The sequence below is a fragment of the Dermacentor silvarum genome, chromosome 1, assembly GCF_013339745.2.
Source record: "Dermacentor silvarum isolate Dsil-2018 chromosome 1, BIME_Dsil_1.4, whole genome shotgun sequence".
NCBI lineage: Eukaryota > Metazoa > Arthropoda > Arachnida > Ixodida > Ixodidae > Dermacentor > Dermacentor silvarum.
The window spans coordinates 345,728,126-345,740,488 of record NC_051154.1 but is presented as its reverse complement, the minus strand read 5'-3'; the positions used below and the strand labels follow the sequence as shown (position 1 = coordinate 345,740,488).

The window sequence follows — 12,363 nt, the reverse complement described above, 5'->3', positions numbered from 1 at the left end:
TCTGCCAAGATCACCTGCGTGTCAGGTCCAGGGTTGCTCTCGACATCGCCATCTACTAGCAGTAGCAGTTTTAAAAATTCGAAACGACGGTTAACTATAAAACACATTGGCCGAGGGCACGGCAGCACCAGGAGAAACAGGTCATTACTGTGATAGCATTTTCCAAAATATTTTCTCACCTGGAGAAGAAAAACGAAGGGGTTTGAGGACCACATGTTCATTGCGGTGCCGCCGTGCCCAATGCCGGAACCTTGCAAGCTGTTCTCTTTATAAGCGTCAGTAGTCGATGACGTCACGAAGCCTGGTATCATGGTATGATAGCTGTCCAGTTGATATGCTCGTGTGTCGGCAAACAGATCGGCCCATGGAACGTCGTAGAATTCCGTGCTTGTACTTCCTTCAATGGTTCGTTCGGGAAGGTATATCCAATATACCTGTCTTTTCTTTGGCGTTTATTTCTTCATTTATTTATTGTTTGTTTACTGATTTATTTATTTATTATATACCGCAGGCCCTTGTGTAAGGGCCCAAGCCTGAGGGACATAAGATTTATGCAAAATCCAAAGGGGAAAATATACATAAATACCTTAAAGGACAATAAGTTGGAGCAATGGAACAATTCAGTAAAGAGGATAAGACACTGCCAAGCAAATAAAAATCTGAACATGAAAACAACTGGGTAAATGTGCAACAAAATTATATAACTTAAACAAGGTATCTATAAAAAAAAGAAACAAATTTAGCCACATCTTGCACAATGTCATCAGGGCTACTTAAGTTTGTCGCAGGTAAGTTGTTCTAATCTGTTACTGTGTGTAGAAATATTTCAAAAAGTTAGTTCTAGTGATATAAAGATTCATTGTGTTGATGCCTTGTAAACAAAAATTCTCTCTGACATTCGTGAGGTACTGACACAATGAATTGCATGTTGTTCTTCTGAGCACAAATAGACATGTGAAGAACGTTAAAGTAGCAAGAAGAATATTGTCAGTATACACTTGCACACCGCCGTATCGTAGTTATTTGCGCCGTGCAGAAATAATGAAAATTGGTTCTCGGCATGCCTCTGTGAGGATGCGTCCCGACATGTTTTGTGTGCCTTAATGTGCTGCACAACATGCACATTGAAACATGTTTTGACGCTAGTCTAACATGCCGACGTGCTCCCTGGTCAGTCCTCGGGGGCACCCTTGTACCTGGAACGGTCGCGCGCTGAACACGGCTCGGACCCGCTCCCTCAGCTGGAGCATCTACGAGCACGGGTACTCTCAACTTTGCTGCCCCGATGCCCAGTGCACGAGCCAACACATCCACTATTGCCACCACCTCACGTGACCCCAACGATTGCTAATCTTCGGATTACATCCTCCTTGCCACCGGAATACATATGTCCCTCCAGGCCCAGCGTGGCCTTCAATGGGCTTGGCAACACCGCAGCTATGGTCACGGCCACTTACCTGCAACGCCTTTTTGTCTTGCAGGTAAATAATCAATATTCACTATGCGCACGTCGCACTTGTTATGCGGCGCTGGCGCTTCTGGTGTTGCCAAGCCCACAGTGTTGTTTTAAAGTTGCAATTGCTTGTGCACATGTCATCAAATAGATGTTAGCGTTATCAGGCGACATAGAATTAAAACCAGGTCCCACCACCCGTTCTAACGAGACGCAAACATCATGCGACATATTTACAGCACTCTGTGAAATCCAGTCTAGTCAAACTTCCATGCTGCAAGAACTTAAATCCATCCAGCGCAAGCTATCGCAGAATGGCAGTGCTATCAAAAAGATTAACGACTGGCTAACTGAAATAGAAAATGACTGCAAATCGATAGTGGGTATAAAATAACAAATTGACGATATCCAAGTTCTTTGTGACCAAAACGCGAAAGATATAGTAACAATCAGAGCAAAATTGGACGACTCAGAAGACCGAGCACGCCAGTCAAACTTAGTATTTTTTGGTTTTTCAGACAAAGAGCGTGAAACATAGTCCGAATCTGAAGCCTCAGTATTACAATTTCGCAGTAAAGAACTAAACGTAACAGTTGATTTATTGGATATCGAAAGAGCCCATCGGCTAGGGAAGTAAAAAACAAACACAAACAGACCAATGATTGTTAAATTTGCACATTTTAATATTAAAGAGAAAATTTTATCCAATGCCTATGAACTGAAGGGTTCCCAGTATCGAATCTCAGAAGATTATTCACCCAGCACACTTAAAGCAAGAAAGAATCTCGCTATGCTCGGCAAGGCCCAACAGCAATTCTTTAAACTACTACACGACAAACTCATCATTGGTAGCAACACCTATACTTATGACCACAACGCAGAAAAGGTTGTTCCTCGCACTTTAAACACATAGGCCCCAGCAGTATTAATCCAAGAAGGAAATCATTTTCGTTCCTATATACAAACATAAGAAGCGTTCTCCCTAAAGTAGATGCTCTTCAAAACCTAGTTAACACAACAGAATCAGATCTGTTCGCAGTCACTGAAACATGGTTAACCCTACTATAACCGACTCGGAGATACATTTTTTCCCGGATTTCAATATTTTCTGATGTGACCGCACTAACAAACGTGGTGGTGGCGTAATAATTGGCAGTCATAAAAGTATTCAGTGCACCAAAATTAAGACAACCTCGTGTTTGGAAATTATGTTCGTTCTCTGCAATGCTTCCTATCCCCCCACGATAATTGGAGTTTGTTATCGCCCTCCTGGTAGTGACCCCCTTTTTGTCCCCGAATTCCACAAGGCCGTTCGCTCTCTAACCGAATCTTATCGACATCTTCCGATACTGTTGTTCGGCGACTTTAATTTTCCGGCAATATCCTGGACTAACCTAGCATGGGTAGCCTCCAACAACGGTATCGAGAGCGATTTCATCAACTCATGCCTAACTTTTGGACTAACATGACTCATCAATGAACCCATACGCTACAGCGACAATTCTAATATTCTAGATCTTATTCTTGCCTCTGATCCCGACAGGGTATCAAAAATGACCTTTTTACCAGGGCTCAGTGATCATTCAATAATTCATGCATCTTACTCCTGTAAACTCTCACATCCCACAATCCCACAAAGATAACTAAAACAATACCATTGTACGATAAGGGGAATTATTCTGCTATAAACTCTGAGCTTAAAGGATTTACTACTTCTTTTCTAACTGACTTTTCAAAGCGTTCAGTCGAGATAAACTGGTTACTATTCAAAAACAAAATACTAAACCTGTTCTCTAAGTATGAGCCCAACATTATCGTAACCGAAAAAAAGTCATCCCCTTGGTTCAATGTCACACTGAAGCGACTAAACAATAAAAAGAAAAGGCTTTTTCGTTCCGCAAAACACTCTAATGATGCATGCGCGTGGAGTAGCTACTATGCCATAGAAAAAAAGTTCGAAAGGCTTGCAAACAAAGAAAAACTTTTTTTTTCTCAGAAATTGCCCACTATGTACAAAATAACCCTAAAAAATTCTGGAACATCATTAACCCTAATCACACCCAACCTTTAGTATTGTGCGACGGACAAAACCATCCAATTCCTGATCATGAGGCCGCTGAACAGCTTACAACTTTTTTTCTTCTATGTGTACTGCCGAACCTGTCGACAATTTACCTCCCCTTTCTTATCACGACCATACCGTGATGCCCGACATCACATTTTGTCCGAACGGCATTGAAAAACTAATTGACTCCTTAAAACTCTCATCCTCATGTGGTGGGGACTGGTATCAATGTGAAAATGCTGAAAAACACGAAATAGACTACTATTGTTATACTCTGCCATATTTTCCAGCAGTCACTATCAACAGTAGTGGTGCTGGTGGACTGGAAAGTGGGTAAGATTGTTCCAGTAACCAAAAAAGGTCCTCCATCTTTGTGCAGCAGTTATCACCCTATTTCACTTACTACTATCTGTTCTAAACAAATGGAACATGTGATCTACTCAAACATTGTTAGATTCTTAGACTGCAATAACTTCTTTCATTCCAGTGAACATGGCTTTCGTGCAGGACTCTCATGTGACACCTAACTAGCTTTATTTTATTACGATATTAGTTCCAGCCTTGACTTAAACATACCCGTTTATGCTCTCTTCTTAGACTTCGTAAAAGCATTCGACAAAGTTCCGTATCAACGGCTACTTCTAAAACTTTCTCGACTAAACATTAATACACCTGTATTGAATTGTATTCTCAGTTTTCTCACTAATCGACAACAGTTAGTCTATGCTAATACCCACTCATCTAACCAATCCCCCGTAATCTCTGGTGTGCCACAAGGCACTGTACTTGGACCCCTACTTTTTCTTATTTATATTAATGAGCACCGCTCTTTTTAATTATCATGGAAAGCTGCCAACAAGATCCTTGTATTTACCTGCAATATTGGAAAGTTTTGCTGTGCCAAAGATTTCAGGCTTAAGTATTCAGTCTTCATTTGTATATTTCTTGCTCATTTATTGATCAACTAACCTGCACCAAACACTTTTTCCTACCAACAGTGTGAAGGGTTGCAGAAAGTTTGTTCCTGAATCACAAGGGTGTAAAAGAATTGCAAACGAAGGAATAGGTGTATGATACAATAAGGTTCTTTTCCTTTAAAGAACTTGACACGATTGTAGAAATGGCCATGGGAAAAATGTGTCCAGATTTCTCCTTTCATTTGCCTAACACTAGATATGTGCTCATTATGTTTGAAGCTACAATCATGTTAAAATAACTTGTAGTAGACTCACATTGTTAAATAACTGCTGCCTTGAAGTCTTCATGAAGAAGGCAGTGACAGTTTCTGGGAGCCAGAAAAGTGTAACCTTAAAGGTTTCTACCGAGGTGCAGATATTACTGCATAATTTGTTTTTGTAAAGCTGTCAGTGTACTATGTTAAGTGAAGAAGCTCTGTGGCTCTGACCTGCTGGATTTGTTTGCTGACTATAATGCTGCAGCCAATAGTATGGCCTGTAATCAATGTTTTCTCTGAACTTTCCTTTAGATCACTCTGGATGGCGTGAACTTGAGGTCTTTGAGTGTGCGGTGGCTGCGTTCCGAAGTTAGCCTTGTGAGCGAGCAGACAACTTTGTTCAACTACTCCATTGCTGAGAACATCTAGTTTGGCCAAGAGGAAACCACAATGACTGAAGTTGTGGAGATGGCCAAGCTAGTTGGCATGCAGAAGTTCATCGTTAGCCTTCCTAAGGTAAGCACAGGCTGAATAATTATACCTGAGCTGTATTTATGATTCATTCATTCATTCATTCATTATTATTAGAACACAAAATATACAACCTGAGTATCTCGTCAGCCCGCCAAAGCAATGATGCTTTTGAGCGGGACAGGGCAGTGCTTTGGCCTGAATGACACAATTTTGTGCTTCAAACAAAGGAAACACTAGGAAAAAATAGGTACAGCAGGAAGATAAAAAAATTATGCGTATAGATACACATTTTCTTTATGTACCAATAACACGAAGTCCGCAAAAGCATCAATGCTTTTATGTGGACCGCTGTATAGTTTCTCTCAGCAAGGCATAGTACATGTTTTCTTTCGCTTTTCCCCATTCCTCCTTTTCCGTTATCCTCCATCGCTCGACTAATTTCCAATTGTTGTTCCTGCACAAGCAATCACGTAGGCAATTACATATTTCAGCAAAAAAATATTGTGTGTACAGCACGACCCTCCATTCTATTATATGTAGTAGTGAAATGTTTTGAAACAAAAACAGACACGAAAAATAAATATAAAGAACACAATATCCTAATCTGTTTTATACAATATAGTTAGCGAAATATCATTGGAAAAAATCCCATCACATCGTTTTCTCTTATTATTCCCAGTCATTTGCCAGAACCATGTGGTGTATGAAATTTTTTATTTTCCTGAGTGACGATACGTTGGTGACTTCTGGTATTTTGTTAAAGTAGAATGATAAATAAAATGCCCTCGTTCTTTTACTATAGTTCATGAACGCTATAGCCCGAATGAATGTCTCAATCTTGCGCAAATCCCGAGTTTTTACGTTTTTTGTTTCAAATGTTTAATCAAAATAATGCTTCGTAACTAATACCGAAAGAAAAAGTTGTTTAATATCAAATATTCCATGTTCTGCCATCAGCTCGCTGTGGCCAACAGCGCTGCTGTTTGTTCCATATGTTATGTTATGTGTTATTTTCTGTATTATTCTATTCAGCACGTTTAGCCTATATGGCGAGGCCAGTCCATATGACATAATGCCATATCTTAATACAGTTTTACCCAGAGCCTTATAGGTGAGTTTTCTTAGCGAAGATCACATACTGATCTGATTTTGTAAATAACTACGCATACTGTTTGGAGTCTGTTAGCTACATATTGTTTGTGATGGATAAATGAGAAGGATTCATCGAAAATAATGCCAAGGTACTTTATTTTGGTAGCATACTGCATACTTTGGCAGGAGCATCGATTGCAGCGCTCACTATGCAAGTATAGATGTTCGGTCAGTTCCGCTTTTTTGTACGGGCTGTGGAAGCAGATTAACTGTGGTTTTTCTTTGTTCACGAATATATAGTTGTTCTCAAACAATGTCATTATTATGCATATATCTTCTTGTAGTAAAGTAACACTTTCATTAAAATTTTCATGGGGTAATATTAAAGCTGTATCATCCCCAAATTGGTATAACTTTGAGTGCAACGACAGATGGGCCAAATCATTGACATAGAAATTAAAAAGCAGTGGGCCTAGCACGGATCCTTGTGGGACTCCATGCTTTATGTGAATCAAGTTGCTCTCTATATTTTGCATTCGAACGACCTGATGTCGATTTTTGAAGTAGTCTTTTAAAACCTCTATGAATGGTCCGCGGAATCCCATTTGAGCTAATTTTTCAAGGAGTACTTCGTGATCCAACGTATCGAAGGCTTGGTCATCATCCTAATTTATTTTATGGCTCTCTGGTTGCTGTAGCTGAAAGTAGATTCCTGTGTTTTCTGTGCTCTTCTCTCTCCTTTTTCTATTTTTTGCTACATACAGTTCTTATTGAAATGTTAAAATTCGTTAGCAATTATCTTTTTACATTATTAAATTTTTATATTTTGCATAGTTCTGTGCAGTTCTTGTGCAGACGTGTGTTAATCAATAGCTGCAGTAAACGTAGCAATAAATTGCTTGATGCGAAGTTGTTGTTTGTGTTTACTTTAGTTTTATACAATTGACGACTTCAGTTTCACATGCAGCAGTTGCAGTTTGAATGGATGAAGGTGCTTTTGCCACAATTGTACTGTTGCACTGTCTTATTGTGATCAAAAGCCACAATTTCTCCTTTACACTGTGCTCTATTTGAAACAACAGCATATAATTTAATAGTTTTTTTTTTCTCTGGCTCAATTCTGTCTTTCGTAACCTTTGTACGTGCTTGTTGTGCCTGTTTCTGATTATGTGTCTTGGTAGCTTTCATGTGCTTTTGCATGTGGGATCTGTAAGCATGACTGACTCCTCACAAAAAGACAACTCCATTGCTTATGTCAGCTTCTCCGTACATTGCCTGCTGTATTTTTCAACAAAAACTGGCAAGTGTAGCTTTCATTTCTGCATGTATGAATCTTTTTATCTTGAGAAAAGTGTGTGATTCCATAGAACTGGAAGTTGGGTGAGTTGTTGCTCATTTATTAGTAAGCTATAAAGCATGCAAAAACAATGCACAAAATGCAAAGACTCTAAAGAAATGCTGAAAATGTGCAGCTTGACTTGGGCACTAGGTTCTACGCTCAAAATCCTATGTGACTCATTGCTATTACTACGCAGATGAGGTGAGCAACTAATAATCTAGCTGTACAGAAAACTGCGTAGATGCAGCTGGCCATTTGACAATAGGTGGCGAATTCATCATGTGGCACTTGACTATACCCGTAATTTCAACTGGGATTCATAGCGCTAAAAACAACACAAGGATGAGGAAGAACACGGGACGAACTCGTCCTTGTGTTGTTTTTAGTGATACGATTCCCAGTTGAAATTACAATGACCTACCAACATGCCCAAACTTCTTCCCTGCTAAAGGACTATACCTGGCATGACAGCAATTATTACTAACATTGGCATGTCACCCACTGGGGTGGCTCAGTCAGCTAAGGCATTGTGCTGCTGAGCACAAGGTAGAGGGATCGAATCCTGGCCGACACGGCCACATTTTCGATGGAGGCGAAATGCAAAAGCGCCTGTGTGCTTGTGTTGTAGTGCACGTTAAACAACCTTAGGTGGTCAAAATTGATTCCAGAGCCCTCCACTACAGCGTACCTCATAATCAGAACTGGTTTTGGCATGTAAAACCCCAGAAAGAAGAAGAACATTGGCGTGTCAATCACCAAAGCAAAACTCATGCACGTGCACACACTGGTGGCCAGGAATATCGATTACAGGCTAATACATCTAGCGATATGGGCTTTTACTTTCGATGGCACAATAACTTTCTTTGACAGTACCAAGCCTTGCTTGTAGTATACAACTGACAGCTTGAGATAGAGGATTTTGTGCGGGTTTCCATTTAGAAAGGGCCCTGGTTATGCATTCTGCTTCAATAGAGTACAGGAGCAGAGCATGTGTGTCTCATTTTTTATCTTCTTCTTATAGAAGCTATGTCTCATTTAATCTGGGGAAGGGTTGAGGTATCTGTGGTCTGTGTGCACAGATGCAGTGTGATTGCAACTACACTTCAGGTGCGTATATTTTGAGAATGCTTTCATCAAACTCTCAGAAGCTAGCATGCACTTGGTGTCACCTATAATTGGTATATTTGACCCGTTTATTGCAGTTATTTTTAGATCATTACAAACTTGGCCAATTTGCTATTCCAATCTGCTTGTGCAGTGTTCCTTGCACAGGCAATAATAATTTAACAATGGTAATTTAAGCATCTGGTTTATTTCTTTTTTGGTCAGGGTTACGAGACAGAGATAGGTGAGCAAGGCTGCCAGCTGAGTGAGGGGCAACGCCAGCGGTTGGCTATTACTCGAGCAATGGTCAAGACTCCCCGGATACTGCTTCTGGACAATGCAACCGGTGCACTGGATGTGGCCTCTGAAACCCACCTTCTGCGGACCCTTGCAAAGGTGAGATAGAGAGAGCTCAAGCTTTATATGTTGCTCATCGAATTAATGAGCAGGCGGCCTCAGTCCAGGCCCCCTGTGTCGGCATATATATGATGCTGGATAAGGAATACACTGCCTGGTACTCTTGCTTCTGGAGTGTGGTGGCCATAGTCAGCCACCCAAGGTTGGGGGGTGGTAATTGGGAGGTGGGATAAGGTTGTGCAGGAGGCTGAAGGTGGCATATCCATGGGATATGATAGATGTTCGGGCAGTCACCACAGTGTATGCAGGGAGGGGTATCTTCTGTGGGACTTCGGAGAAGGTCAATGAGGGCTTGGGTGAGAAGGGTGTATACTTGTGCCTTGCGGGTGATAGTGCTTTTTTGATTTAGAAATGGGTTGTAGACAGCTCATGCACATCAGCTTGCATTTCATGTGGGTGATCCTTGTAGTTAACGTTCAAGGAGGACATGCAGAAGTGATGTCTTAGATTCTAATTGCAGCTATGAGTGTGGTCTTGTGAACGCTTTGGATTTGGTAGTGATTTTAGCTGCACAATGTTTTCTTTGTCCGAGGGTTCCCTAGCGGTTTTTCATAGGTGCTTGAGGGTTCAGTGAGTGAACACTAAAGTCACTGTTTTGACATCTATTACACCATGTGCTTTCTGTCACAACATATGCCTGTGAGCTAGCAGTCTTAGCCATAGCCTATTCAAAAGGTAAGTACTGAATTGGTTTGGAACTTGCAGCTGACTTGATTGGAGTGCCACCAAGCCACTTGTTGACTTTGTTTGAAGGAGTGTTACAGCATATACAGGGTATCCCAGCTATCACGCAGCACGATTTAAAAAAAGAGGAACGGCGTTACGTGAAGCAAACCTAGTCCGTATTGTTTCCAGTGCAGTGGAGTAGCCGCCAGTAATTTTTCTATTACTGAGATTTAATTAGCAAATTGTAATTAATTATCTAACCCAAGAAGTACTGTCCTAATTGTCAAAGTGTCAATCAGAAAATTCTAGAGCAACATGAAAAACTCCTGATACAGCTTTCTGTTGCTCATTATGTGCTACATAAACGTGTTTTTCCAAGTGTGAAAGAAGCTCGCAAATACATGCAGAATTTCTGTGCGACTGGTCGCTCCAGGCACTTTGCGTGTATTCACGGGCTTCTTTCACGCTTGGAAAAACACGTTTATGTAGCACGTACTGAGCAACAGAAAGCTCTATCAGGAGTTTTTCATGTTGCTCTACAATTTCTTGATTGACACTTTGACAATTAAGACAGTACTTCTCGAGTTAGATAATTAATTAGAATTAGGTGATTAAATCTCAGTAATGAAAAAATTACTGGCGGCTACTCCACTGCACTGGAAACAATACGCACTAGGTTTGCTTCGCGTAACGCCGTTCCTCTTTCTTTAAATCGTGCTGCGTGATAGCTGGGACACCCTGTATATTGAGCAAGACGAGAATAAGGTGAGAGCAGGAGCCAATGTTTTGACAAGTGGACTTGTCTTCTTCAAGGCCTTGAAGAAGACAAGTCCACTTGTCGAAACGTTGGCTCCTGCTCTCACCTTGTTCTTGTGTTGCTCATCGTCTTGAATTTTCATCTCCCGCATTCCCCATGTTTTCCCAGCGTATATATTGCCATTTAATAAACCTCATATAAGCAATTGATCAAATCGGCGAAAGTGCTCTGTGGAGGAACATGCCTTTGTACCCTTGAGTGCATGCTCAGGCTGGGGGAAATGTAAGGGTTTTTGAGAGCTGGTGCAGTTCCCCGGAGGTGAAAAGCGAGTGGATTTTCAGTTTAATTGGAATATTGCAAGACACTAGTAGTATATACATCTCCGCTCAATCAGCTGCTGAGGTGCTGGTTCCAGGTCTATGAGAGAAAAAATTTATTTGCTGTCCTAACCTCTACTGTCACACTAGCTATCAGTGGCTGTTTGTTTATCTAGAGCAGCTCAGGGGCCCCATATAGGACTTTGAATGAGGGGAGTTACAGTCATAAAATTATTTTATGTATAATTGGAGAGCAGAAGACGGACGAGTCGTCAAGTCGTGCTTTGTAAGATTTATTTGGCAGCCTATAAGGCTACAGCTGACCTACATATTTGCTTGCAGGGCAGTCCTCGGCGCACAACCGTGATGGTAATGCAGTGACTGTCGACCTTACGAGAGGCAGACATGGTGTATGTGATGGACGAAGGCCGTGTTGTGAAGCAGGGCAAACATGAGGACCTGGTGGCAAAGAAAGGGTTCTACTTCCAGCTCATGCTCAGCCAGCTCACAGAAAATGAAGATGCTGAGGTGCCGGCACCTCCACCTGAGTCCTGTCCTCCTGCCTGTAAGCTTGTTTGCTTGGTTATGTATTCACCAGACTGCTAATATCACTAGGCTGCACTGTAGCAGCTTCAACAAGGGATAGTTGGTTATTGAACTTCTTTAAAAACGGTGCGAATATATGCGAGGAAGGCAAATGATGTGCAGATCACGGTGTATGCCTCTTGCCATTTTTTTTTGCCTTTTATCAGTCCTGCATGTGTCTTTTGCCTTCTGTTCACAATGTTTTCCAGCTGGCCCTAATAAAAATTTAATAGAAGTTTGTATTGGTCTAACGCAGTTTTGTATTAGTTGTATCAGTTTTGTATTAGACCAATAGAAATTTCTATTAGTTGTACTGATTTACCTGTAAGACCAATAGGCCCTGTGTATTAGAATTATTAGTCTTATGCAAACAGTGTTGCGTGTCTACTAGTATCTCTACTAGACTCGTAAGGCCTATTGGCCTTATACAGATTGTTGCTGGTCTGATACAACATGTATTGCTGGATTCCACAGCTCGTGGTTGCTGGTGAAAGTTGATGAAAAAAATAGACTAGCGGACCGCTTGCTTGCATGGAGAGGTGTTTCTATTTAATCACTGAATAATTAAAAATACTGCTGTACAAATGTGCAGCAGACTGCATTTGCACGTTTACATTAGTGTCAGCGCACTAAGTTAGTGAAACTGCATCTCTCGGCGACATACACAAAAGCGACGTGCACCTACATGGTCTTGCCAATTTTGCTTCACTTAGTCTCGTCGTCGCGATGAGTCGTTGAGGAAACAGCTAGTGTTTACAGCACAGCGAATACTTCCCCACGAAAAAAAAAACGAAAAAAAAACAAAAAAAAACACGAATTACCAGCTGTAATCTCCAAGGCTGACGTTTCGTCAGTGTCGTATTTTCTGTTGAAGTGCGCAAAAAGTAAATGTTAAACTTTTAACCTAAATTGCTAACTTG

General features: G+C 41.0%; 1 protein-coding gene across 1 annotated transcript; it reads left to right on the top strand.

Annotated features, from left to right (window-relative positions):
- Nucleotides 1-5,025: 5,025 nt before the first annotated feature.
- Nucleotides 5,026-11,417, top strand: LOC119444410 (uncharacterized ABC transporter ATP-binding protein y4gM-like). Its single transcript, XM_049660493.1, has 3 exons — nt 5,026-5,208; nt 8,927-9,097; nt 11,201-11,417. The coding sequence occupies exons 1-3, from the start codon at nt 5,143-5,145 to the stop codon at nt 11,237-11,239; spliced, it is 276 nt and encodes a 91-aa protein (XP_049516450.1). The 5' UTR covers nt 5,026-5,142; the 3' UTR covers nt 11,240-11,417.
- Nucleotides 11,418-12,363: the final 946 nt, after the last annotated feature.

Coding starts and splice junctions, on each gene's coding strand:
- LOC119444410 (XM_049660493.1), top strand. CDS start 5,143: ATGACTGAAGTTGTGGAGATGGCCAAGCTAGTTGGCATGCAGAAGTTC. Junction 5,209..8,926: donor TCATCGTTAGCCTTCCTAAG/GTAAGCACAGGC, acceptor TTTTTTGGTCAG/GGTTACGAGACAGAGATAGG. Junction 9,098..11,200: donor TTCTGCGGACCCTTGCAAAG/GTGAGATAGAGA, acceptor ATTTGCTTGCAG/GGCAGTCCTCGGCGCACAAC.